General features: G+C 54.8%; 1 protein-coding gene across 2 annotated transcripts; it reads left to right on the top strand.

The window, feature by feature from the left end:
• The first annotated feature begins 1,490 nt into the window (after window positions 1-1,490).
• On the top strand, window positions 1,491-27,515 carry TKT (transketolase). 2 transcript variants are annotated; one of them, XM_042979161.1, is made up of 15 exons: window positions 9,475-9,916; window positions 10,448-10,493; window positions 11,855-11,972; window positions 12,832-12,945; window positions 13,702-13,799; window positions 17,624-17,815; window positions 19,797-19,915; window positions 21,376-21,569; window positions 22,346-22,510; window positions 23,599-23,755; window positions 23,886-24,016; window positions 24,908-24,991; window positions 25,099-25,192; window positions 26,397-26,519; window positions 27,239-27,515. In XM_042979161.1, exons 1-15 carry the CDS (start codon window positions 9,835-9,837, stop codon window positions 27,412-27,414), a joined length of 1,893 nt encoding a protein of 630 aa, XP_042835095.1. In that variant the 5' UTR covers window positions 9,475-9,834; the 3' UTR covers window positions 27,415-27,515. The 2 variants fall into 2 exon arrangements, with proteins under 2 accessions (XP_042835094.1, XP_042835095.1); XM_042979160.1 differs by lacking the exons at window positions 9,475-9,916; window positions 10,448-10,493 and adding an exon at window positions 1,491-1,701.

Raw genomic sequence — 27,515 nt, 5'->3', positions numbered from 1 at the left:
CTTGACACCAGGCATAAAGCCGTGACCAGCAGGACCCAAGGTCTCCCTCCCGATTGCCATGTGATTTATGAGGTGCATGTGGCTGAATAATGACTCAGGACCTGGGGACAGGAGTACCCACTTGGACAAACACCTCCAGTCAACTCAGGATTCTGGTCCCGAAGTGGACCCTGGGGAAAGAAAGCCAGGAGCCCCTGAAATACGATTGAAGCCAGGATGAAACAGATCTCATTCACCTGGACCCAAGATGAGAAGCTGCCCCCAGGGGACCCTAGAGCCCCATGGTGGGGAGGGGGGCTCCATCACTACTGGGTCTCCAGAGCCTGGTTGAGTCTCCTGCCATCATCAGAGACCAGGGTGGGTGCAGAGTGGCAAGGATTAGTCCCACCGGGCAGATGGGGAAATTGAGGTTTGGAATAGGAAACCACTGCTCTAAAGGAAATAGAGTTGGAAGACACAGAGCTCTCAAATGGTTTCAAAGCCATGTCCTCTTTTTAAAAAAATTGTTAATGTTTATTGATATATTTTGAAACATAGTGCAAGTGGGGGGAGGGGCAGAGAAAGACAGAGACAGAGACAGAGAATCCAAAGCAGGTTCTAGGCTCTAAGCTGTCAGCACAGAGCCTGACCCGGGGCTCCAACTCATGAACCTCGAGACAATGACCTGAGCCAAAGTCAGATGCTTAACTGACTCAGCCACCCAGGCACCCCAAAAGTCATGTCCTCTTTATTCAGACCCTGCCAGGCCTCTGACCATGATATACCCTGGTGATACCTCCCTTTGATCTTGCAGCCCTTAGGCCCTAATAATTTGTGAAAGGCCTGCCACTTGTAATTTCTCAGTTAACGTCAGCTGGTATTATCATTACTACTACTGCTAATTCTCATTTTCATAATCCCCATCTTATAGGCCCCCAAAGCCCTGGGGCTTACTCTCTTGGGACTGGGGCTTGTAGATGGAGCCATTCTGCTAGGGAAGACCTCTGCACCCACAAGCCATGTGACCTTGGCTGGTCTCAATTTGCTCATCTGTAAAATGGGTTACCAATGAAACCTCCCCTCTCAATTCCACCAGAGCTGTGCGGAGGAAGGAGACAGAACATTCTGCAGTGAAGATGTGAGTCAGGCAAATTGAGCTAAGCCTAGAACCTGGAGTTATTATTACTTGTCTGTATAGTTAATTCTGGCAGGGCAGTTCTGTTTCAGGAGCCTGGCAGCCCCAAGCTGCCCAGCAAATGTCTGGGTCCGAACAGGGGGAGGGGGAGGTTAGGCAGGTGGATAGACTGGGGCTGGGTCCCTAGGCGCCCAGGACGGCGTGGTCCTGGGTTTCCCGGAACGGCGCGGGAAGGCTAGGCCACTGGCCGCTCTTGCGGCCAGGGGGCGGGGCGGGGGCGGGACGAGGAGGGCTCCGCGGCGCAGCGGCCTGGGGTGATGCCGGCGCCCCGCCCTCGTGGGCGGGTCCGGGGAATCTTAACTCGCCCCTCGCGGCGCCAGGCCTAGGCCCTGCCAGTCATCGCCGGAGCGGTAGTGCAACCCGTGCGTCTCCGCGACCGCGTCCTCGTCCTCCCCATCCGCTTGCCCGCCCGGCCGCGCCATGGAGGGCTACCATAAACCTGATCAGCAGAAGCTGCAGGCCCTGAAGGATACGGCCAACCGTCTGCGCATAAGCTCCATCCAGGCCACCACGGCGGCCGGCTCGGGGTGAGTGCCAGACGCGTGGCGGGGGAGGGCGCCGTTCCGAAGGCCGCGGTAACTGTGGGCGCGCCAGCTCCGTGTCGCGCTGCACTAAGCCTCCTCGAGGGAGGCGGCCGGGTCGCGGTCAGGTAGCAGAGGCGCGCGCCTTGCAGGGCCCGGGCCGGAGGCGCCTCCCGCCGCGGCGCGCGCTCTCTGGCCGGCTTCCATCCGGTGGGCCGCGGCTCCCGCTGCGTCTCGGGCCCGCCCTGCCCCTCGCCGGGCGCCTGCTCCCTTGCTGCTCCGCGGCGCGCGGACTGCGCTTGGGAATCCGGAGCCGAGAGGGCCACTATTGTTGCACTGTGGCCGAGAGCCCGGCCCTGTGCCATGCGCTCTGCACGCGCGGCCCTCTGTGGGCGGCACCGCCAACGTTCCACCTTGCGGATGGGGAAACCGAGGCTCCGAGTTTGAGTCAGTTGCTCAAGGTGACACACGGCGAGGGCTGCAATTGAAATGCAAGCTGCCCTACGCGAGAGCGTCTGTTTTAACCCTTCATTTTGCAGGTTGAGTGGGGCCGGGCCCTCTCTCCGCCTCACGACCTCTCCCCTTCGCCTCTTCACGTTCCTGCCACCCTTGCTTTTGGGTCTGATTCTGGAGCAGGGGTCTGCTGAGATGCAGAGTGGGGAGGAAGTGGCCGTGTGGATGCAGAACCTCGGCACGCGGCGTGCAGGGGAGGTCTAAGACGTGACCTGCCGGCTGGAGGCGGGAGGAATGGGAGCGGGGATTTGGAAGGCTGAGAGAACCGAGGATAGAGGACAAGGTCCCAGGGCATGGCCAGCCGCCAGGGGCAGGGGCGGGAGGCCCATCCCCCAACATCCTTTCCCGCCAGGCTTTCTGGCTGAGAAGGTGCTGAAAGGCTGCTGCTGACCCCAGGGAGCCGCCTCCGAAGGTAGCAGGGACATAATGACAGGGCAGTGTGCTGCTGGAGGGAGTCGGTGAGGTCCGTTGAGAGGGTGGGCCAGTGAGTTAGTTACTCCACAGGCTTTCTCACTCTGTAAAATGGGAACAGTGGTAGCTCCCACTGAAACTGGGTGGTTTCAGGGATTCCAGCACCTCCCTTGGGGCCTGGCATGAGGCTGCAGAGACTGCCCTGTGCTGGATTGATGAAGTGATCTTGAGGGTTGGGTAGGGGTGATTTTCCAGGAATCTCTCCAATCAAGCTGTGTGTTTAGAACAACCCCAAAATTCTGGCTTCTGGCCAGTGTCATACAGGGTACATTAATAAGTAAATCTCTTCTGACTTTCAGGATGGGTACTCACTCACTTTTTATGCCTTCAAGACCTCCAGTTCTCAGAAGGGATTAGACCTCCCCTGGCGGGCAGCTTCTCCTGCCCTCCCCACCCCCACCCCCACCCCCCCCCCCCCCCCCCCCCGCCCCATGCATGCTTTAGAGCTGTTATTTCTATCGGGTTTATGTCAGACTTGCCCATTCTGTGTGACGTCCCTTGCCTAGGCAAGGATTTGCCTTACTTGCAGTGCCTCTCCCCTGCCAGACACCTTGCAGTGCCCCTCCCCTGCCTGACACACAGTAGGTCCGCACACCTTGTGTTGCTTGCTGGGTACTACTAGATCTCCTTCCCTTGACCATTTCAGTGGGGTCATTCACTCTGCAGGGCCTTATTGATCCCTACTGTGTGCTAGGACCTGTCTAGCCAGGCTCTTGGGGATCTAGCTGCAGAGACAGCAGTTACCCGACTAAGTGGTGTTACATATCTGAGCATCTTGCGAGGCTAGATATGACCTGCAGACAATTGCAGGGTCCTGCCCCCAAATGGGTATCCCTGGCATGACACAAAGCATCCTTTATTGCTAATGTTGTCTCATGCGTTTTGAGAATAACCGTATGAGATAGATGCTGTTACCTGCACACTTTACAGATGAGGAAACTGAGTTTAGGGTGTTAAGTGAGCTGCCCAAGCTGCTCATTGGTGGCTAGCTATTCTGTGCTCCCAGTGAGGGGCTAGGGTTGATAGGAAGACTCATGGGGCTGGCAGGGAGTGCCAGGCTGGAGAACGGAAGTTGGGGAAAGGAGAAGGCTAGGTGCAGTAATGGCAGGTATCAGTCAAGTCAGTCTGAAGGCACTTGGAGAAATGAAGTAACATTATAATGGAAGGGGCCTCCCAGGGGGAAGTTGGAAAAGGGAAGACCAGGTGCAGTGATGGCAGATGTCACTCAGTCTGAAAGCATTTTGAGAGAAATAAGATAACATTACAGCTGTTGGGGGTGGGATCAGTGGCTCTCCTGGGTCTCTGTTACGGTGGTTAAAAACCTACAGGAAGAAGATACAGTGTGTGGCCCTGAGAGACACTCAAGTTTACATTGTAATGCCTTTTGGAGGAACTCACTGATCTCAAAAAGTGTCCAGTTGCCAAAAGGAAAAAAAGAGCATAGAAGACATGATTCCTGTGTTGTTTGTGAGTGTGTAAAGACGCAGGAGAGACTTAGAGAAAACTTCTTTTTCAGAAGGAAGTAACACTGCTACACAACCCCTGTCACGAGGGGTGTTCGAAGGTGTGTGCTGAGCTCTGTGTGTGCACAAAAGATGGCAACAGAGGACTCTGGATGTTCACCTTGAGGCCCTACCCACTCCCCACAGGGAGTGAGGCCCTGGCCCAGTCTGGGCAGCAGCCACAGCCAAAGTGACCATCCCTTCGGGACACCCCTTTTCTGGGGAGCTTACGCCCTGGGGGAGAAATAGTGCTTGGGCCAGGTCTTTTCATGGCCCCCCACAGGGGCTGCGCTCACACGTTCTGGGTTCAGGAGGGTTCCAGATTCTCAGGAGCTTTCCCATTCCTCTGCCATCGCTGACCCCATGTCAGCTCCCCAGGCCCCAGGGAGTAAGGACACTGACCTCTGTGTCAGAGGCGCTGAGGGACAGAGCCTCACAGAGGGCTCTTTGTGGAGGCAGCTTCAACAATGGCCAGGCTTCTCCGGGGTCCTATCCCTGCACATGCTGAGGGACTGTGGCAGGGAGCCAGCTCATCTAGGCCTTAAAAAAGTGAAACCCGGTGGCCTTGTCAGAAGTGGCCTGGCTGCTGAGGCTGGTGATGAAGATTTTGTAGCTCTTATTGACCGGGGCTCTGGGCTGTGGCATTATCCAAATAGTGCTGAGTGCTGTTGGAGGACACCTTTAGAATTAGGCCTGAAGTGTGGGGTTGGGGGAGAGGGGACATGATTTGTGCCTGTAGCGAGTCTCTTGGGTTCTGACCCACAGTGTTGGGAGGGATACCTGGGAATATAATGTCTGGCCAGACCTGGCTGGTGAGCAGAAGACAACAGGAACCTAACCCAGGCCCTGTTCTGAGCATCTGCAGCATCTGACTTCAGCTCAGGTCATGATCTCCCAGTTTGTGAGTTCGACCCCCACGTCCGGCTCTGTGCCTGGCTCCTGTGTCCGGCTCAGAGCCTGGAGCCTGCTTCAGATTCTGTGTTTCAGTCTCTCTCTGCCCCTCTGCCACTTGTGCTCCGTCTCTCTCTGTCTCTCAAAAATAAATAAAAATGTAAAAAAAAAGAAAAAAGAAAGAAAGGCCCTTCCCATCCCAGGGAAGTTTCCCCATCTTGAAAGGAGAAGTCCTTAGGTGGTTTTCAAAGTGGATCCCTCACGAGTAGCCTGGGGGAACGGACTGAGCAAGCTCTGGGGTCCTGCCATCTGCTGTTATGAGCTCCACTTTCTGGTGGTCCCTGTAACTTTGAAGTGACAGGAAGGACATACCCAGCTTTGGCATTCGAGGATGCTTTGGCTGAGTGCTCTGAGGGCCCCTTCATGGCCTAGGCCCCTTTGAGTCTCTGGCCCCATGTATGCCCTGTCTCTCTGGGCAGAAAGCTGCTGCCTGGGCCTCCTTTTCCTTGGGGGCTGATTTCCACCCTATCCTGATGCTGACTGAGGCAAGAGCACACACAGCCCGTTGAGATTTCCCCAGCAGCAGCATTTCCCAACTCAGTGTGAAAACACCAGCCTAGAGTGACTCAGTTCTTCGCCTGAGTGACCTTGGAACTCAGCAGTGCTGGTGGTCAGTGTTTCTTGAAACCAAGAACCAGCTTAAGGTCTGACTGAGATGTTCCATGGTTTCCCGTCAGCTCTGAACGCATTGTGGCCCCTGTCACAGCCCTGGTCCCTGGGCTTTACTTCCTTAGGCAGCTCTGTGGTCACTAGAGCCTGGGTCACAGCATCTGGAACTTCCACAGCTGTTTGCCCCGGATGCCTGGAGCGCCCTGAGGGTGGGGGCCTGCCCGGAGGTCTCTGTGCTCTTGCGCTGACCAGTGAGGCAGAGTCTGCTCAGGCTGTTTGTGGGGGTCTAAGGTGAATGACTCCAGTGGCAGGTGGGCCCGGCTGGCTGGGCCTGCACGGTTTGGGCTTCTTGTTCAGAAGTTGCACTTGTGGCCTGAATGGATCTCTGAGGCCTGTACGACGGGACAGAGAAATGCGGACGTTCGAGAACTTCCTCCACTGGGGGCTCCCCACCCCTTTTCCTCCTTTGAAAAACAAATCTGGGGGCACCTGGGTGGCTCAGTTGGTTAAGTGTCCGACTTCCATTCTGGTCACGGTCTCACGGTTGGTGAGTTCGAGCCCCACAGCCGGCTCTGTGCTGACAGTGAGGAGCCTGCTTGGTACTCTCTCTGCCCCCACCCCCACCGCCTCTCTGCCCCTCCCCTGTTCACTGTCTCTCTCAAAATAAATAAATAAAAACAATCTGCAACAGCCCTATTGGGTATTATATGCAAATCATAACATTTTAAGTGTACAGGTCGTGGCTTTTAGTAAACTTAGTAGATTAACCGTGATTGATCATAAGTTTTAGGACACTTCATCATTCCTAAAATGCCCCTCTTGCTCATTTGCACTCACTCCCAGCTCCCAGGCGACCACTAATCTAGTTTCTGTAAATTTAATTCTTCTGGGCAGTTCATATCCGTGGAATCATACGTAATGAAATCTTTAGGGTCTGGTTTTTTTCACTTAGCATAATGTCTGGAAGGTCCTGCATATTGTAGCATGTGGCTGCAGCACTTAGTTGTTTTTGTTGCTGAATATTCTATTGTGCGGGGATATACCACATTTTATCTGTTTAGCAGTTTCCCTTAGTATTTAAATTTTTTTTTTAACATTTATTTATTATTGAGAGAGAGACAGAGCATGAGTCAGGGAGGAGCAGAGAGAGAGGGAGACACAGAATCCGAAGCAGGCTCCAGGCTCTGAGCTGTCGGCACAGAGCCTGATACGGGGCTCGAACCCACAAACCACAAAATTATGACCTGAGCTGACGTCGGATGTTTAACCAGCTGAGCCACCCAGGCGCCCTGATTTTCTCATAGCATTTGCTTTTGTCCTAGCTCTTCTGTTGGTAGACTCTGTGACCTTGGGCAAGGCACTTCCCTTCTGTGAGCCTTAGTGGTTCCATACTCAAAATGAGGAAGAGGTTAACTTAATCTCTGATATGTTAAGTGCAAATATCGAACAACTGCCATTTTTCTGTGCACTGTGCCCAGCTCTTTACACATACACTACCTCATTCCGTGAGGTTCTGTTACTATCTCCATGTTTACCGAGGCTCAGAGAGGTCACATCCTTAGAGGCTGAGGGCCAGATACACCATTTATTCATTTGTGCATTGTGTGCCAGGAGCTGTTCAGGCCTGAGGATACGACAGTGAAAAGGCTCAAAGTCCCTGCCTGCCTGGAGCTTGTGTTGCAGTAGGATAGACAGGCAGAAAATAGGCATGTGATGTCAGGTGGTGGCAAGTGTCAATGCGGGGAAGAAGAGGTCTTTTTATTTAATTTATTTATTTGTTTATTTATTTATTTAGAGAGAAAGAGAGAGAAAGAAAGAATCTTAAGCAGGCTCCATGCTCAGCACGGAGCCCAACGCAGGGCTCGATCTCTTGACCATGAGATCATGAGCTGAAAATCAAAAGTTGGACGCTTAACAGACTGAGCCACTCAGCCGGCCAGAAGAGGTATTTTTAGATAATGTGGTCAGGTAGGGCTTCTCAGAGGAGGTGGCATGGGATAAAGCTGGGAAAGTCTGGAGGCCGTCTTTCCAGGCAGGAGCCAGCTAGGACCGTCTGGGAACAGAAAGAGGTTAGGACTGCTTTCAAGGTTCACTTCCACCTTGCACCCTGGGATTCCCTCCTGAGTATTTTTGTTTAAATAAATATATGCCTAGACAAGAATATAAATAATGCTGGGGCACTTGGGTGGCTCAGTCAGTTGGGTGTCTGACTCTTGATTTCAGCTCAGGTCATGATCTCAAAGTTCATGACCTGGAACCCCACATTGGGATTCTATCTCCTCTCTCTCTGCTCCTCCCCTCCCCCAAATAAATAAACTTTTTTTTAAAGATATATAAATAATGCACATGTTATAAATAATACACTGTATGCGCCTACCACCAGGCTTAAGAACCTAGGACATTACAGTGCTTTAACATTCCTGGGTGTCCCTCCTCCTCCAGAAAGAGCTACACCCTGAATTTTGCATTTTCAGCCCATTATTTTCCTTATTGTTTTAAAATATTTGTATATCTCTGTAAGTAGGATGGTCTTCTCTGGTCTGCAGATCCTTCTGTAGTGCACTTTGCTCACATGTGGGTGTTGGGTCTGTGTCATTTGCTCATTGTCCCTGTGCTGCAATGTATTCCCTTACCTGAGCATAATATGATGAGTTCTATTTTGTTGATGCACACATGGGTGGCCTCCAGGAGTGGCCATTGTAAACGATGCAGGGACAACTCCTGTGTTTCCTAGAGGACACATTTTGCTGGGGGAACGTTCCTACTAGTGGAGTTGCTGGGCCTTAGTGAATGTGCATCTGCAGCTGCTAATTGGTTTCTTTGTAACAGTTCAAAGATTACTTGGGTTTTCTATTTCTTCTTGAGTCAGTTTTGATAAGTTTTTTTTTTCTTAAACATTTTCCTGTTTTGAAACTTATTTGCATCAGGTTGTTTAGAGTATTGTATCATCTGGTATGCCTGTCCTTCCGCTTCTGACACTGGCCTTCTCTTTTTCTGGATCTTGCCTTAGAAGAAGTTTTCTAAATTTGTACTCTTTTGTTAAGAGCTATCTCTTGGCTTTGATTTTTTTTTTCTTATTGTATATTTGCTTCCTGTTTCATGAATTTCTATTTTTTATTATCTTTCTACTGTCTGAGCTCACTCCATTTTTCTAACCTTCTAAGTTGTTTCTTGACTATGGGTTTTCAACACTTGTGATTTTTACTTTCTTCATTGGGTACTTACTTCCTCTTCACAGTAGATGACTTCCTTTGTACTTTTACACGTTGGGGTCTCCCTTGGTGAGGCTGTTTGGCATCCCTGGTTTGTTCTTTTGCTGAGAAGCCTTGTGACTCCTTGTGATTTGGCCCAGCTTGAGTATGGGTGGAGAAGCGTCATTTTTATGGAGACTCGAAGCCATATTGATAATGGAGAGTAGCCTAGTCAGAGGGGTAAGGGACCTTCTCTGCACTTTTCCTGCAGAGAAACTGGTGAAGATATGGAGTGCATGCTAAAGGGAAGAGGGGGAACACCTGGAAGAATGTGTCTTCTGCTAAGTGGGACCATTGAGACACTTATCAAGCCTTACTCTAAGCAGCCAGTGCCCCCTTCATAGGTTGAACAAATCGAGACTGAGAGTGGACCGTTTACTTTGGACAAACTTGTAGTCCCCATGCGTCACAGGGAGTAGGATGTAGAGTACCCTACAGCCCCCCACCCGTCTCTAGCCAGTCCCGCCCCCCACCCGTCTCTAGCCAGTTTGTATCCATGCGTGTGTCACAACACCAGGGGTGGGGCCTCCACCCCCAGAAGTCTGCCCCCAGGCAGGCGGGGGTTGCTGGGAAAACTCAGGCTCTGAAGCCACAGACTCCATACACTTTGGTCCCTGAAGTCCCTGTAGTAGGTTGAGCTTACAAGTAACCATCTCCTGTGTGCTCAGCACTCTACAGTTTACAGCCACATCTCAATCTTTGGCTTGTTTCTTTCCTCCTGCCTGCCGCATGGTCAGCAAGGCGTCATGGTCCCAGCCAGCACGTGAAGAGTTGGAGTAGCACTGAGAGGTTTGGCATCAGGTCCTCCAGCAGATGGTGTGGCCAGTGGTGACAGATGCATTATGTTACCAGGCCTCCCGGCACCCACCCCGCCTCCCACCACAACATCCCCATTTACAAGTGAAGGACCTGAGCCTTGGGGAAGTGAAGCACTTGTTCTTTCTTTACTCTGTGGGTACCAGGCCAGCAGTGAGGCTGGGATGCAGGCTTTGGAGGGAATAACACTGTAGGCTCACTCACCATGGACCTAGCAAGGAAGGGTTAAAATCAACACTCTTCAGCTTCTGGTGTGTCTTCACAGCTGACCTTCTGCCTCCCTCCGTGTCTCCTCTGCCCAGGCCTGGGCATGAAGCCCCTGTGGGGAATGTCACCTGGGTTCACATGGTGGGCGGGGCAGGTTGAGCCGTTGCACCTGCCTTCCTTCCTTCTTCTCTGAGAGGTTGGCCCACTCTCCACCCGCCTCCTTCCCCAACTTCTCATCATGGGGTCATAACTTCCGAAACACGGGGTCCTCAGAGACTGGGCCACCCTGGGAGGCTCGGGAGGCCTGACATCAGCCTAACTGGTGTTGATGGGGATATCCTCCAGCTGAAGGTCAGCACAGGAATGAGGGAGCGGGGTTCCTGCCGGCAGAGCAAGGTTTCCTATTTACATCTCCTCACCTCCCTCTTTCAGGCCTAGTGTCTTTTCCCCATGACCAGGAGTTCATAGAGATGGCTAAGTATAAGATGATTGTGTGCCGGGAATGTGGTACTAAACCAGCATGGGCAGTTCTGGGTTTCTCTACTAATGTGTCTGCGCTGGGAGTGACTCACCCCCTAACCCAGTGGGGGGAGCAGACTGGCAGGGGAGGAGGGAGGTGCGCGTGAACTCCAGATGTTGCATGCCCCCTTGGGTTTGGCATTGGGCATGTTTCCACGTGGACCTCCGAGCAGCATCAGAGGGCTATGCTAAGCTGCATGGAGTGGGTGGCTGGGAGGCACTGGGCTCTGAGGCTAACATATTGACAAAACTGTGGACAAGGGAGGCTTCTTCAGGACCAGCCAGGAATTACAGCATGTCCCCCAGTCTCTAGCCCCAGTGCTGGGTTAATTGTGTGGGGCCCAAAGAGACCTGAACAACTCTTAGCTAAGGTAGAACCTTTGCATTTTCTGTTGTTAACACAGGTTGTTATTTGCTCTCTCAAGTAACTGTATTTCATAGAGCAAGAGGCTAAAGAAAGGGGAGACCCCTTGACCCCACCACTCCAGGGCCGGAAGGGCAGTCTCTTGTGTCAGCGCCCCCTGCAACCCTTGTCATAGAAAGGGTTTTCATTTTTTCATGATCTTAGCCTTTGTGGAAGATGAGATTATATGTTTTGCCTTTTAAATTCTGCACAAAGGCTTGGCTTTTAATGGCTATACCAACTTTTAAAATGCCCGTTGAAAAGCTTCCAGGTAACCAGTGATGTCTCGGAGAGCCCGAAGCCCCACTTTTCCGACTGCTGACCCCATGGACTGAGGCTGCTGGGAGATTTGTATTCATTCTATGAGCCTTACTACCTCACCCCCCTGCCCATGGCCTGAGAGAGCCAGCACGCTTGGCAGCCTGGGAGGGCAGGGTATCCCTCACAAGTGGGCACCGTCCTGAGCAGTGCCTCCGGGATATAGCTCACGGGTTGGACATAAAGGGGTCACTGCTTCCCGGTTGCTGAGCTCTCCCAACTGCTGTTAGGAGCCGTGAGGTAAGAACTAGGCTCTACTTTCCAGCCTCGACACTGCCTTGCACCGGGTCTATTCTGGGCCCAGTCTCCAGAGCCCCTTCTTTCTTATTCTAGTCTGGCCCCAGAAATATTCAGTTGCTGTGTCTCTGGGGATCTGGACTCTTGGGCCCCAGGAGGGTGAGACCCCGTGCCACCAATACAGCATCCTTGAGACCCCGTGCAGCCCTCCCAGGAATAGGAGCACGTGGCTCTGATTAGCCAGGCCTGTGACTCCTTAGCACATGCACCCCCCAGGACCCCATATGTGGGCCTGAGGTGAGTGCTGTAGGTCAGAGGCCCAGGGCCATGATGCATGCGTCTGTCTCTCTCCTGGCCCACAGCCACCCCACGTCATGCTGCAGTGCCGCGGAGATCATGGCTGTCCTCTTTTTCCACACCATGCGCTACAAGCCCCTGGACCCCCGGAACCCTCACAACGACCGCTTTATACTCTCCAAGGTAGGAGCCCAGCCTGCCAGCCTTCTCCTGGGCCAGGTGTCTCACGGGCCCTGGAATGGTGAGAAGGTGCCAGCAGCGAGTGATCTCCAAGGGGACCTACCCCCTAGTGTAAGCCTGGCCCTGGCCCACCCTCTCCACCCACGCTCCTCGTCCACCGGCTCGGCCCAGCCTGTCTCTTGGTGTCTTTGTCTGTGCTGACCCAGCTGGCACACTAAATCCACGTTAAGAAATAAACAGCTGTTGATAGGGGACCGTGAGAATGATCTGCCAGGTGTTCTCCCCTGTTTCGTGTCAACAGGTAGGACTCAAGTCCATGTCTGGGGTACAGCTTTGTGGCTTTGTGCACACATCTTTCTGTGCTGGGCCAGCACTCCAGGGCCACTGTGTGCTCCCTGAGGAGTGGCGCACCACAGCAGGGTTTGGGATGAGCCGCCCTGTCCTGCCACTCACTCATGAGAATCACAGCCACAAACTATTCCACAGACCCCTGAAATCCACCTGTACCCAGTTCTGGCCCTGTGGCCTCTGGGCTCCCAGGGCAGGCATGAGAGCTTAGAAGGCTGTCCAAGTCTGCTCACATGCCAGAAACCAGGGATTAGGGCTGCCGGCTGTCTGCTGGGGATTTGGCATCGACCGGCCCCACAGCTGTGCTCCCCCTGCACCTGTCCCGGAGCCCACTCGGCCTTGGCTGTGGGAGCTTTGAGCTGGAGTGGGATGAAGGGGGAATGTGGCCTTCACTTGCTACTGCCCTGGAAGGGCCAGCGGGATCGGCCAGGCCCCGCTTTCAGTGTGTGGCAGGAACAGCCCCCAAGTCTCAGCTCCCCAGCTGATGCCCCCTCCACCGTTGATCCCCTGGCAGGGCCACGCGGCTCCCATCCTGTATGCTGTATGGGCTGAGGCCGGCTTCCTGCCTGAGGAGGAGCTGCTGAACCTGAGGAAGATCACCTCTGACTTGGACGGGCACCCTGTTCCGGTAAGCAGCCCCCACCTCGAGCAGCACAGGCCTCTGTCTCCACTTCCTATTTTTCAAGGGCTGTGGGAAAAGGGGGCAGGGTGCTCACCGAGAAACCGATGGTGTGGAAAGGGGGAAGAGGGCGTTGAGGTGAAGACGGAAGGATGTAGTGGGGGTTTCCAGGGCACAGTCTTCACCCCAAGCTGGTCCTTAAAGACAAGCAAGGCGTTTTGAGGCCCCAGCCCAGGGATCAGCTGCAGAGACGACCTCTCCTCAGGCACCACACATCCAGCCTCCTTGCCCCACTGGGCTTCCCTGGCTGTGCAGACAGGTCCACCGGGAAGTCAGTGAGGGTGTCACAGCAGGATGCTGGTGACACCCCAGGGAAGGGTCCCAGCTTACTCCTTGAGGTGCTGGCTCCTGCGAATGTTCAGAATTTGTGGGTCACCATGAAAACTCACCCCTGCCCCTCCCACCGAGCCGGGCACCCACAAGGGTCAAATGTTTCATCAGTCTTGTCATAGACTCCTTCCGGACACTGTGTAGTAAGGTGGGTGATGTGGGAGCCTGAGGTCACACAGCAACCTTGTGGGCAGGGCTGGCACAGTTACCGTTACAGGAGAGTGAGAGGTCACACCCTGGGTGGAGGCTGCCTGCCCTGCACCTGGATCAGCGGTGGGGGAGGGCGGGCCCAAGACCGGGTTCTGGGAGGGTAGTTGGGAAATGCTATTGCCTGCTGTTTCCCCTGTGAGTAACTGTGGCTCTCTGCTATGACAGAAACAAGCTTTCACCGATGTGGCCACTGGCTCCCTGGGCCAGGGCCTTGGGGCCGCTTGTGGGATGGCCTACACGGGCAAATACTTCGACAAAGCCAGGTAACACTCGCACTCCCCAAATGCTACCCTCAGTAGTTTTGGGAGGGGTCCTCAGTGGCCCGCCTTACCGTTGTACCCAGGTACCTCCTCTTGGGGTGGGGAATAGAAGCTGAGTAACCATGCATGCGGGACCATGACCGGCCCCATTTCTAGATGAGGAAATAGGCTCATAGGAGCAGAGACATGCCCAGTGTCCCTTCCTAGTGACGGCAGGGCCAGGAGTGCACCGAGAGTCATTGGGCTGGTGAATTCCTGTGGCATTCCCCAAGACCAGCATCTGGACCCTGAAGTCTCAGAAGGCCCCACCCCTCCGGTGTCTGGCCACACGCCCAGGCTCGAGCCACATGCCTTCGTCGTGGGGAAGGAGATTATGTGTTCTGCAGGGTTCTGGGCATCCCTGAGCCCCACCTGTCAGCCAAAGAAGAAACAAACACTGGGGAGATTGACCTGCAGAGGGTGGGCAGAGAGGTTTGCCCCTCCAGCCCAGGGACGTGTGGAGGAGAACCCCCTTGCACCAGATCTCAGTCACAAGGCTATGTAGTGTGGCCAGATTGGGCCTGCAGACCGGTGTCTTTATTGGTAGGAGGGGAGAAGTGTTGGCTGCGTCAGATGGTTCCTTCATTCCTTTATTGACTGGGACCCTGTGCAGTGCTTTCTAAGGTTTCACCTTGATAAGCCCCCTGTGGGCTGGGTGGTGACATGACTACACTTACCCCTCTCACAGATGGGAAAACTGAGGTAAAATACTTTCCTAGTGGTGGCGGCAGGATTTGCACCCAGGACCAGCATCCAGAGTGTATTAAGAGGCCCCAGGCTGCTCTGAGGAGCCCGAGGGAAGCAGATTCTGGGAGCCCGTGAGTAGGATTCCTGGAGGAGTCCCTTCCCCAGTGCCCTGCAGTCCACTGGCAGGACAAGGACCACAGCCAGGGCAGTCAAGAGGGTATGGTGGTCACTGTGGATCCAGTGAAGAGAAGGGCTACAGAGAGCCTCATAGGATGTGACACTATGTGCAGGGGAAGGGGCTCCTGAGACCACTCTCCAGGAGGTGAGCTGAGGCTGGGGGCTTTCAGACCCTCTTGGGGCCAAGCTCAGCTCCACCAGAAGTGATTCACCATGAGGTGAAAGGCACAAAGAATGGGATGTATGTTTAAGAGTATTTTATTTGGCCCAGAACCAGAGATGTGAGTTAATTATTCCCTACAGATGCTTGAAATAATTCCCTGTGAAGGGTCATTTCCTGACCCTAACATAATGGAACAAGCCAGTGTAGGGAGAAGGGGTTTAGCTGGGTTCTCAGCAGCCAGGGCTGGCTAAGGCTCAGGCCCTTAGACTGTACCTTGTCGGGAGTGGGCGGGGATGTCAAGGGAATTACCCAGCTCCGGGAGGTAGCGGCCTGATCGCCTGATCGAATAGATCTGGCCTCGGGTCACGTCTCTCCTGTCATTCAACCAAGAAACATACGTCAAGTTGGCTCACTTTCATTTCTCTTTTAAATAATTTTGTTTGAGTTGTCGAGTACAGTTACAGCTCATGTGAAAAATATGGAACAGCATTAAAAAGAAATGAACCATTTTCCTAGTCTCAGCTACCTCCCATTTGAATCTCATTTAAGGTACCATATTTCCTCCATGTTATTGAGAGAAGAAACTTAGAAATTTGTAATCTTAGTATGTATACAATTTTACATTCTGCTTTTTAGAAAAATCTAAGCATCGTGAATATTTCTCCCTTAACTGTCAAGAGCTAGTTTTTTGCTTTTTTTTTTTAATGTTTATATTATTTTTGAGAGACAGAGAGACAGAACACAAGCGGGGAAGAGGCAGAGGGAAAGGAGACACAGAATCCAAAGTGGGCTCCAGGCTCTGAGCTGTCAGCGCAGAGCCTGACGCGGGGCTCGAACCCACAAGCCATGAGATCATGACCTGAGCCGAAGTCGGATGCTTAACCAACTGAGCTACCCAGGCGCCCTGAGAGCTAGTTTTAATGATTGCGTAGTGTTCTCTTTTATGGATATAAACCTGTTAGGCAGTCCTGTTGGACATTTGAGGTGCTCTTCAGATAACTTCTGCAGCAAAGGTAGGCCTCTCTTTAGGGTTCCTTCTCTTCAGGGTAGTTCATGACCGTGGGCATTTGCAGCCCCCTCTCCAAATCTAGCAACTTCAGTACAGAGCCTCAGGGTTAGCCCCAGCTTCCGTGGGGCCCCTTTCCTGCTCATGGGCTGCCAAGTGTCTCCTCAGGACCTTAGCACGCCCTCCTGATCTGAGCCTGAGGCTACGCTCCACCCTTGGCCCCAGTGTGACTTCCCTAGAAGTGGGCTTGGCCTTGGGAAGGCAGCCAGTGTGCTTCCGTGCAGTCTCCTGGGGAAGTCAGGTTCCCTACCAGTCTCCATCAGGCTCCTCACTTTCTGGAGCTTCTGTACCAGATGCAACCCCTGCAGCATCTCTGGGCCCCCTTGCAGCCTGCAGAGGGGACAGGAGACCAGCGTGGGGACAGAACACAGCTTCAGACAGGCCTCTTCGAGTGTGGGCCCTGAAACTCCTGCTCTTGGCCCAGGACCCAGCGGCCTGGCCTGCTGGAGGCCACAGAAGGGAAGGCACAGGCAGAGGGAGGATGCTGGAGCCCTCCCTGACCTGACGGCCTGCAGAAGTGCTGAGTCATGCTGACAGCACACCCGGGCTGTCCCCGCCTCTTTTCCAGCTCCCCTGCCTTGGCCTGGAAGTCGGAGGCCCTGAAGCTAGAACAGTTCAACTGCGGCCCACTCCAGGGCTTGCCTGCTGCAGCAGCAGGCAGCTGTGTCCCCTCTGAGCCTCACTCCCTGGGGCCACACAGCTGGACCCCAGGCCAGGAAAAGGAAGGATCTCCATGTCCTGTCACTGCTTCCTCTGTGTGTGTTCCTAGACAGCAAGGAATGAACAGTGTGGGCTAAGGTCCCCAGCTGCGTGATCTTTAGACAAGACCCTCGATTTTTGAGCCTGTTTTCTTGTCCGTGTGATTTGGGAACAGCAAGTACGCTTACCTCAAGGACAGGGCTACTCAGTACAGGGAACCCCTAGGTGCCACACACAGGCCCGTGGATGATGAGGTCATTGGATCTAACGCCTGTGGCCGCTGTCCCTCAGCCACCTCCGTCCCCCCACATCTCAGAGTCTCTGAACTGGTGTCCCTTCCTCTAGCCTCATCCCCTTGGCTCCACCCTCCCTGGGATCTAAGGAAGGCTCTGTTCACTAGGTAACTTGCCCCCAAGTTCAGTGCTCTTTTTATCAGGTAGCACTGCCTTTGAAGCCATCATGGTTGCCTTGTGGACTCAGGACAAGGCCCCCAGGACAGAGAAAGGGCTGGGCCTAGCGTGAGTCTTGGGGTGAGAAGCAGCCTTGGAGCCTCAGGAAGAGCCCATCCTAGGATGCACTGTTCCCACCGTGATCCCGGTCCTCAGATGCCCCTGTTAGTGACCCTTCTCTCACCTGACAAATTGCCCTGGGATGCTCCTGGTGCCATGTCTCGGCCTCCCCATCCTGCCTCTGGGATCGAGTCCCCAGGGCTCCCCAACATTACTAGTTCCTGGGCAGGTGGAGAGAAGTAGACCCACCCCATGCAGGTGTCTCAAGTCCCGTGCCCCCAGTGAGAGTAACCCCACCAACTGTTCATTTACTCAGCAGAGCCCTGGGTGTGGCCCCAGCTGGGCAGCAGGGACCTGACGGATGGCACTGTCGGATGTCTTGTGCGGCTGCTGTGCCCTTCTCTGGGGACAGCTCTCCAGGAGGGATGGGCTGGGAGCACGGGGCCCCGGATGAGGGGTTAGCCTCTGACCCACTTCCTTTCTGCAGCTACCGCGTCTACTGCATGATGGGAGACGGGGAGCTGTCGGAGGGCTCTGTGTGGGAGGCCATGGCCTTCGCCAGCATCTACAAGCTGGACAACCTGATTGCCATTCTTGACATCAACCGCCTGGGCCAGAGCGACCCCACCCCGCTGCAGCACCAGGTGGACGTCTACCAGAAGCGTTGCGAGGCCTTTGGGTAAGTACAGGGAGGGCTGTGGCCTGAGCACGCTCACGGCAAAGGAGCCATCCCAGCTGGAAGCTTTTCAGGTTCAGGGGCTGAGTCAGCTGCGAGCCAAGCCCCATCTAAAGAAGGTGTCTGTTTTTCAGCGTTCGACTCAAAATTTCAGACTTAAACTAGCAACCCAGGCCTCCAGCTGGAGTTGTGGGCTGAGGCCCACTGTGAGTGAGTTCCTTTATTGGCAAGGCTGTGGGACATGATAGTTCTCGAGGGGTTTGAGCATCCGTCCGGTGGCTACTACCTGTGCGTGGCCCTAGCCAGCCTGAAGGGCAGAAGCAGGCCCCCTCTCCTGGTGAAGTGGGAAACACGGGGTTTTCAGATTTCCTCAAGGGGCCATGAATGGTTGGGAATTTGGGGTCACGTACTCCCAAGCAGGGAGGTCATCTGGGTGGGTGTTAGCCAAGGGGGGGCTCTCACCTCAGTGTCCCTCCCCTGACCCAAATAAAAGCTGTGCTTGGTTGAGGCTCTAGGGAACCCAGGCCCCCGCACTCATCCTCTGCTGAGGAGGCCCTGGGCTGGGGCTGTGCACGGTTCCAGGGGCCAAGGGCCTCCAGGGCCGCTCTTGTAGAGGAGTCTACCTGGCAGAGGTCAAAGGTGGGATTGCAGTCTGTGGTTACATAGCAGCCACAGGTTGTTCTCTCTGGTGACTGACCTGACAGAGGAGGACACTGGGCCACCGGTGTCTCTAGAGCCTCCCCAGGCTGTGTTGGCTGGGGACTTGCAGCATAACCCTGGCAGTGTCCCTGGGTCTGTGTCCATAACCTGTGTCCACAAGTCCTGGTTGTGTCAACAACTTGCATTGTGAACTTGGGCAGGCAGGCTTGTTCCATCCTCGGTGCCTCAGTTCATGTGTCTATAAAATGGAGGAAACAGAGTGCCTGGGTGGCTCAGTCGGTTAAGCGTCTGACTTCAGCTCAGGTCATGATCTCGTGATCTGTGAGTTGGAGCCATGCGTCGGGCTCTGTGCTGACAGCTCAGAGCCTGGAGCGGTTTCAGATTCTGTGTCCCCACCTCTCTCTGCCTCCCCCCTGCCCCATCTCTCAGAAATAATAAACACTAAAAAAAAAAAATCTTTACATTAAAAAAAAAAAATGGGGGAAACAACAGTACCCAGCCCAAGGGATTGTGGTGAGGCTGCAGTGGGTTCATATGTGTGGTGCTCGGTGAGTGCCCACAGAGTGCACACTCAGGACACGTTAGCTGCTATCTTATTGCTACTAATTTTATTGCTGTTGATTGCTACTGGAGTCCCAGAAAGGAGGGCCTAAGAGAGAAAGTTCAGCCTGTCCAGGCTCCTTCCCTTCTATCTTTGTCAGCCTGGCTCACTTTGTGTTTCCAGCACCACATCCAGCATTTATGGAGTGACGAGATGTGTTCCCTGAATAAAAGGCCAACAGCAGACACATTCCAGACCCAGTGCATTGTCCCCAATGCAGCTTTCAGGAAATGAGTAGATTTCAGGGAAACCAGTAGATCAGAAATGAAAGAGAAAATAAATGGACCAAGCTTTGCAATACTTAGGAAAGAGAAAGAAAATCTATTCAGAGGCAAATAAGAGGAAGTAAAAGAATGTGTACAAAGGAGAAAGAAAAAGAGAAAATGAAACCAAAAGTGGGAAAGAAAGTCCAAAGTCTTTTTCTTTTTTTAATGTTTATTTTTGAGAAAGAGCAAGTGGAGGAGGGGCAGAGAGAGAAAAGGAGACAATCGGTAGCAGGCCCCTGGAGGTTGGTGCAGAGCCTGATGTGGAGCTCGAACTCCCTAACCACGAGGTCATGACCTGAGCTGAAATCAAGGGTTGGATGCCCAATCGACTGAGCCACCCAGGCACCCCTGACACTCTTCAGTGTTTCCCAGCCTATGGCTGTGCAGCAGAGTGAGGGCAGCCCCTCGGGGGGTGGGCCCCGTCCCTCACTGCTCACTCTCCTTCCTCTGTCCCCAGCTGGCACACTGTCATCGTGGATGGACACAGCGTGGAGGAGCTGTGCAAGGCCTTTGGCCAGGCCAAGCACCAGCCGACGGCCATCATCGCTAAGACCTTCAAGGGCCGGGGGATCTCAGGTCTGTCTGCACACCCTGCCTCGCTCACCCCACCCCTGGGACCAGGCCCTGTGGCCAGCGGAGGCAGTAGGGCTTTCCACAGGTGGGGGTGGTCTCTGAGGTCCTGTGTCTGGGGTAGTACTGACCCTTTGCCACCTTACACCGCATGCACCTGTCTGGGGAAGGGGGGGCAGGCGATGCTGTGCTCTGAGAAGTGACTCAGTGGTCAGCGTGGCTGAGCCAGGATTGAAGCCCAGGTTGGGCAGGAGGAGAGGAGGGCCTGCAGGAGGACTCACGAGTGACACAGTCCCCCACACCCTTCCTGGTTGTCATTTGCACGGCATCCTTGGCAGCTCTCGCCGTCTGCCCTGAGTGGAAGGGCTGGCACAGAGGGCCCAGAGAACCTGGGAAGACCGGGTAAAGTGCGTCCAGAGTCCTGTATGAGCAGAGGGCCTGGAAGGGTCTGGAAGATGTTCCTGGCTGGGCCTGAGAGCATGATGCAGGTGTAAGCCTCCTCCCCAGCACTCAGGCTCCTGGGGCTCCAGACCCCTCGGGCTGAGGCAGCCCTGGCCCATGGTAGACATGGGAAAACATGGCTAGAAGTGGTCAGGGAACTTGCCCAGGGACATGGGGCCTAACTGTAGACCTCGGGCCAGCTTCCCTGTGCCACGCACTGTGGCAGCCCACCTGCCCACGTGGACTCAGGAAATGAGGACAAGTACTGCTGTGTGGGAGAAGGTGCATGGGTCTGGAGCCTTCTGGTAGAGGGTGGACATCAAGGAGAAGACCCCTGGGTATCCTCCACACCCCAGTGCTGCTGCCTGGCACTGATGCCTCAGGTGTTACCATCAAGTGGGATCTGGAAACCGCAAAGCTTCTGGGGCAGGCGGTGGTCTGTGGGGGTGCTGCATGCTATGTGGGAGGGTCAGTCCTTGGCTCTGCCTGGGCCGCAGTGACCTCAGAGGAGGGGGCTCTTAAGCCTTGCTGGTCCTCACACAGCAAGGCAGCATGATGAGGAACGCGCCTGGGTGCCATTCTGCTGCACACCAGTGTGTTGGGTGACCTTGACCGTGCTCCCTCTGCTCTGGGCCTCAGCTTTGCCTCTCTCATGGGCAGCATTCCTCCTGACCAACCCATTCAACAAACTGAGTAGGTTTCTACAACAGATCCCTCCCTGCAGGTAGGGAGGCAGTACAGCGGCCCGTGCATGCTCCCCTCCCCCATTGGCTGTGGGCTCCTGGAGAACTGCCGGCTACTTGGTGGGCACCAGGCATGTGGACTCCTGGTCACCACGACCCTCTTTTCCTGACCCCCATAGCTCCCAGCACAGGGCTCTGCCTCACTGGGGCAGCATCCTTCCTGCCCTGTATTTTCCCCTCCAGGGAGGCCTTCTGGCCTGCCCTCAACTGGTGGAGCAGTTTCCTGGCCCTCGGGAACTACTGTCTTACTGGGCCCTCTGCCCTCCTCTGTTGCACCCACAGGCATAGAGGACAAGGAGGCTTGGCACGGGAAGCCCCTCCCCAAAAACATGGCCGATCAGATTGTCCAGGAAATCTGCAGCCAGATCCAGAGCACGAAGAAGATCCTTGTGACTCCCCCACAAGAGGATGCCCCCTTAGTGGACATCACCAACATCCGCATGCCCAGCCCACCCAGCTACAAAGTTGGCGACAAGGTACAGAGTTGGGCCTTGCTTTTCTGGCCTGGCTGGCGTGGTCGTTGTTCTCTGGTTTCCAGAGCCTGGGGCTGAGATGTGTCTCTGGGAGGCTCAGAAAGGGAGAGAAGAGGGATTTGCTGGTGAGGAGGAACCCTGAGGTGTTGGTCCTGCCATCTCCTCCGTGGGGACTGCCAGCTCTGGAACTATTTACCTGCACAGGCTCAGAGAGGACAAGAGACTTGCCCAGTCACACAGCAACCTACTGGCAGTGCTGGGATCAAAGCCCACAGCACCTGAGTGTCTCTCCATCCCTGGCCCTTCACCCTGAGTCCCTAGGTCTGAGCTCAGGACTCTTCCCCCCCACCCCCACCCCCCACCCTCTGGTGTGTGGCCTAGCAGAGCCTCAGCAGGCCTATCCTGCTTCAGGGCCCTCCCCTGTGTGAACCATTACCAGGCTTTATGACTCCCAGGCCCTCTGTGTATTCCTGTGTGGAGTGGGGTAGATTCATGGACCTCTGTCACAGGAGTGGGGGGATCTGTTAGAACATCTGCAGCTTGGAGGGCTCACAGCTGGGCTCAGGACAAGAGGCTGCAGGCACTTCCAAGACCTGTAGAAGTTCTCATTGGCAACCTTACAGAACTTAAATTTCCATGGGACTGGGTGTTGCCGGGCCTCCTTTTTCTGCCCCTATTGTTCTCCTTTTCCTCCCTAAAAGCTGCAGCCCCTCCGCTGAGGCCAAGCCAGGCTTCAGGCCATCCCGGTGCTCAGAGCCCTCATGCTCTATCCCCCACAGATAGCTACCCGCAAGGCCTATGGACAGGCCCTGGCGAAGCTGGGCCGCGTCAACGACCGCATCATCGCCCTGGATGGGGATACCAAGAATTCCACCTTCTCAGAGATCTTCAAAAAGGAGCACCCAGACCGATTCATTGAGTGCTACATTGCTGAGCAGAACATGGTGGGTGCTGGGGTAGGCAGGCGGGCACAGGGCCAGCCACAGCCTTGGGGCTGAGGTCCTCCTGTTCCCCTGGGGCAGCTATGTTGGCAGTGTTAGGTGCCTGCTGGAGGCCATCCCAGGGAGACCACAGGAACCGCCAGGACCCGGCATTGACCTCGAGTACTATAGTGGCAAGGGAGAGGGATGTGCCCGTGATCGTCGGGTGCACATATCCCGGATGAGGGTACAGACAGGAGCTGAGTGAGGCTGAGATCGCACGCAGGAAATGCGGTGTTGAGGCCACGCGTGCTGGTGAAAGGTGTGCGAGGCCTGTCTCTTGGGGTAAAGGGCCTTCCAGGTGGTAGGACAGGCACAGTCACAGGCTGGAACATAATGGGTCCAACAGCCCTGGTCCTCTGGCCAAACTGCCCAGCCTGGCCTACAAGCCCCCAGCGACTGGGAGCTTCCTCTGTCTGAAGGCCGTCTGGCCCTACCCTATCCAAAATTCTTTCTCCCGCTGAAGTTCTGTCTCTGAGGCTTCTAGTCTGGGCAGCTGGAGGGTCCAGACCAAACTGGCAGGGTGTGTGGGCTGGCGTGGGCCCAGGGGCTGGGGAAGGAGGACTCACATCAGGAGGCAGCCAGTTTGGAACCACTGCCTGCATTCGGTGCTTCTAAGCAGGGATTTGGGTCTGGAACTTCCTCAGGCATAAAGAGGGTTGGGGAGGACTGGTGTCTGTAGAGGGCTGGGGGTTGGCCAGGAAGATGGGGCCTGGGGTTTTGCAGAACCCCAGGAAAGAACATCTGTGTCCAAGTTTATTAGCCTACCCTCTGCAAGGTCTTGCTTATTTGCTAGAAAAAAAATCCCCAGGAAAGTAATTTTAAGAGAATTTTTGACGTGGCTATTCCAAGTCAAAGGAGTTTGATGTTCAGAGACAGACTGTGGAATCCGTGGGTACCCAGGGATCTCTTGCATGGGGAGAAGGGAATTCACTTACTAGGATGACTGAATCCTCCGACCCTCAAGAGGGGTGAGACGTTCTGGGCTCTCCGGCCACCCTCTCCCCCCTCTTTGGGGCCGACACTGACCACCCCCCCTACCTGCTTCCCAGGTGAGTGTCGCCGTGGGCTGTGCCACACGCAACCGGACAGTGCCCTTCTGCAGCGCTTTCGGGGCCTTCTTCACACGGGCCTTCGACCAGATTCGCATGGCGGCCATCTCGGAGAGCAACATCAATTTCTGTGGCTCCCACTGTGGTGTGTCCATCGGTGAGTTGAACGGGGCCAGGACGCTTGCACCTGTAACTTCCCCAGACTTTCAGATCAGGAGGTTGGGGATACAGGATTCCATTCCATGGGTGGGGGGCTTATTTCAGTTGTATCCTTTCCCACACCCCAGGGGAAGACGGGCCCTCTCAGATGGCTCTGGAAGATCTGGCCATGTTTCGGTCAATCCCCACTGCAACCGTCTTTTACCCAAGTGATGGTGTGTCTACGGAAAAGGCAGTGGAATTAGCAGCCAATACAAAGGTTGGTCACATGGCTATTCTTTTTTTTTTTTTTTTTAATGTTTATTTTTGAGAGCAAGTGGGACAGAGGATCTGAAGCGGGCTCCATGCTGACAGCAGAGAGCCTGATGCAGGGCTTAAACCCACAAACCGAACCACGAGATCATGACCTGAGCCAAAGTCAGACACTTAACCGACTGAGCCACCCACAGGGCCTGGTCGGTCACGTGGCTATTCTTGACCAGTATGGGCGGGTTGGTGTCAGCATGCCAGCCAAGAGCTGGTCTGGTCATTGACTGCCCCACAGTGGTGTCTCCTGAGCTTGCCACTGGTGTTTGTAGTTTGTAGAGGTTAGATCAGGAAAAACGAAATACACATGCCCCTTCCTGCCGCATAGCAGACATTGCTAACCCAGCCCTGTACTCTCCCCACTGAGAATCTGCAGCTCCTGCACCATCGGGCCGTTGACGCCTGTCTGCTCCGCCAAGCTGGGCTCTCCAACACCGAAAGAATGGGCTGAGTAATATGGTTTCGACCAAGAGCCACAATGCCGTAGACTGGGGTGCCCCCATGGGTCCCCTTCCTTTGCCAGATGCCTTCTGGGGGAAAGCCCGACTTAGAGACCAGCCTACCTGAAAGAACAGCCATTTTCTGTCTGGGGCCTGGGGCTGGCCAAGCTGCTGGGCTGCTCTCGCTCAGGAGGAGTGTCTGGAGAGGTCCACCCTGTTGAGGAATGACAGTCCCTTTTCCTACTGGAGGGGCAGCCAGCATGAGGTGGCTTGTCACACACCCATGGGGGGACAGCATGGTGGAGATTTGCAAATGAGGAAGGCTGGCCTTTCTAGAAGGAATCCACTCCCTGAGGTTGGCTGCGCCGCCTCCTATAATCCTTTGTCATTCTGCTCTGTTCCAGGGTATCTGCTTCATCCGGACCAGTCGCCCAGAAAACGCCATCATCTATAACAGCAATGAGGATTTCCAAATCAAACAAGCCAAGGTCAGTGCCATACATGGCCCTGGTGAGATCCCCAAAGCATGCCCGAAGCCAGGGCTCATCCCAGGCCACCAATCCCTGAGCCTCATTGGCATCCATGTCCTCCCCAGGTGGTCCTGAAGAGCAAGGATGACCAGGTGACTGTGATTGGGGCCGGGGTGACCCTGCACGAGGCCTTGGCTGCTGCCGACCTACTGAAGAAAGGTGAGCAGGGAGGGACCCAGCAGGTCCCAGATCGGGTGCTGATGGTGTACTAGGTCTTGGGGGTGAGAATGAGTCTCCTCGAATTAAACGGTAGTGATAAAAGCCACCTTTTGAGCACTTGTGACTATGTGGCCAGCATGATGCTAAACGCTGGGGCTGCAGTGGCCATAGGCCCAGGGCCACGGGGCAGGACTTGAGGTGCCTCAGCACGGTGGTCAGAGCAGAGGTCTAGAGCCTGCCAATAGGCCTGAATCGCCACTTAGTGGGGGCACTGGTTATTAAGCATCACCATGCCTCAGTTTTCCCACCCATAAAATAGAGATACTGTTTCCCTCCCGGTGGGGCTGTCCTGAGGATTTAATAAATGTGACCTAGCATTGTTATCACTGCAGGCTCACAGATGTTAGCTACTGATACAGTAGGGGAATTAGCCCCCACCCACACTGCAGAATCGCAACAGACGCCTCGTCGTAGCTGTGCTGAGCAGGAAGGAGAAGGCAGACATGGGTGTCCTTAGGAAAATGACCTCAGATGTGGGTAGGAACTGATAAGCAGAGAGGCCCAGGCAGAAGGAACAGTGTGTACAGAGCTCCAAGTTGCTGGAGAGAAGCCAGGGGCAGCCCAGCCCTGTCAGGGATGGAGACCCAGGGGGAAGACTTGAAGCAGGCACGGGACAGTCAGACTTGTCCTTCTGAGGCCATTCTGCTGGGTCCCCGCCTGACCTGGCACCTGGGCCTGCAGCCACCGCACCCCGTGAGCCCTGGCCCTGTCTCGCCTCAGACACCTGGAGCTGTCCTCTGGCTTTCCCTGTATCTTCAAAGGCACCTGGGAGGATGAAGCAAAACTGTGCAGGTCCCTGCCGTGCCACTCCGCACTCTTTGGTGGTGCAAAGGCTGAGATCTCCTGACCCAGGATACGAGGGAAGAGAGGGGCGCTTCTGTTCCCCGAGACCAGATGCTCCTAAACCAGGGAGTGCGGGATGCCAGAGGATGTGGGCATCACAGATCAGCAGAGATAGAGGGCAAGCCACTGAGGGTTGGCAAACACTAGCCAGGTGGAGGGAACAGAGGGATGGAGGATGCAGGCCTGTAACTGTGCAGCGACTCTTCAGACACCTCTGCCTGCCCCCACCTATCAGAGGACACACCCACAGCATCCAGCACATTCTGCTCAAACCGCGCCCTTGTGTTTTCTCCCCTCACAGAGAAGATCAACATTCGTGTGTTGGACCCCTTCACCATCAAGCCCCTGGACAGGAATCTCATTCTCAGCAGCGCCCGAGCTACCAAGGGAAGGATCCTCACCGTGGAGGACCATTACTACGAAGGTGACGAGCCCGAGCTAGAGAGGCAGGGGCAGACGGATCAGGGGAGGGCCAGGGCCACAGGACCACAGTCAGAGGGCTGGACGTCTCTCCATCCCCCGCCCCAGGAAACCCAGAGCCGTCCTGCAGAGCAGCTAGTACTTGGCCTCTTAACGGGTCCCAGGCTTGGCCAGGGACCCAGCAAACGCAGCTGCTGGCATGGCTCCTTGGAGCCCCTGCCTCCCAGGGAGCCCGTGAGGATCTTGACCTTGCCTCTAAGAGTAGAAAAGGTGGCCTGTGTCCCTGACATAGTTGGGCGTTAAGGCTGTTGTACAGGATCGCACTGGGAAAGCAACACAGACTCTCTGTCTTGTACGGTCCTGTGCACAGCAGCCCCTCACTAGCACACTCCATGTGTCCTCCAGGACAGGCTTCACGCCAGGGGAAGAGATGGGCCTAGTCTCTGGGGTCAAGTCCAGATGCTCATTCGTTTATAACCGCTGCCCAGAGGATGGTGTTAAAAATGATACAGAGGCTGCATTTGGGCCTATGACAAAACATAAGTATCGTGAGTGATTGGTGATGTCTGCTCTGGCCGCAGGCCCGGAGGAAGGTGTATGTGTGCGGTCTCTGTCATCCTTGGGTAAAGGAATAAACTCAGATTAGCAGAGGGCCGGGGAGGAGGTGCCCACTGCTCACCCTGAGGCCCACATCACCTGACTCGCCTCCTTTCCTTTACCCAGGTGGCATAGGTGAGGCAGTGTCCTCTGCCTTAGTGGGTGAGCCTGGCATCACTGTCTCCCGCCTCGCCGTTGGCGAGGTACCAAGAAGTGGGAAGCCAGCTGAGCTGCTGAAGATGTTTGGCATCGACAGGGATGCCATTGCACAAGCTGTGAGGGACCTTGTCTCCAAGGCCTAGTAAGGGTAAAGTGTGCAAAGGGTTCTACACATTCCCGAGATTCTGGCAAAGGTGCTCAAAGATGTAGTGAGAGGATAATAAATTTATGTTTTGAGAAAAAA

This window comes from Panthera tigris, chromosome A2 (genome assembly GCF_018350195.1).
Source record: "Panthera tigris isolate Pti1 chromosome A2, P.tigris_Pti1_mat1.1, whole genome shotgun sequence".
NCBI classification, from domain to species: Eukaryota; Metazoa; Chordata; class Mammalia; order Carnivora; family Felidae; genus Panthera; species Panthera tigris.
The sequence above is the reverse complement of the archived record's forward strand: the minus strand, read 5'-3'. Positions and strand labels throughout refer to the sequence as shown.

What these genes read in the sequence shown, in the direction of transcription:
- TKT (XM_042979161.1), top strand. Translation starts at nt 9,835, where the DNA reads ATGTTACCAGGCCTCCCGGCACCCACCCCGCCTCCCACCACAACATCC. An exon ending in GCTACAAAGTTGGCGACAAG is followed by an intron (nt 21,570 to 22,345) that starts GTACAGAGTTGG and finishes TATCCCCCACAG; the next exon opens with ATAGCTACCCGCAAGGCCTA. An exon ending in AATTAGCAGCCAATACAAAG is followed by an intron (nt 24,017 to 24,907) that starts GTTGGTCACATG and finishes GCTCTGTTCCAG; the next exon opens with GGTATCTGCTTCATCCGGAC.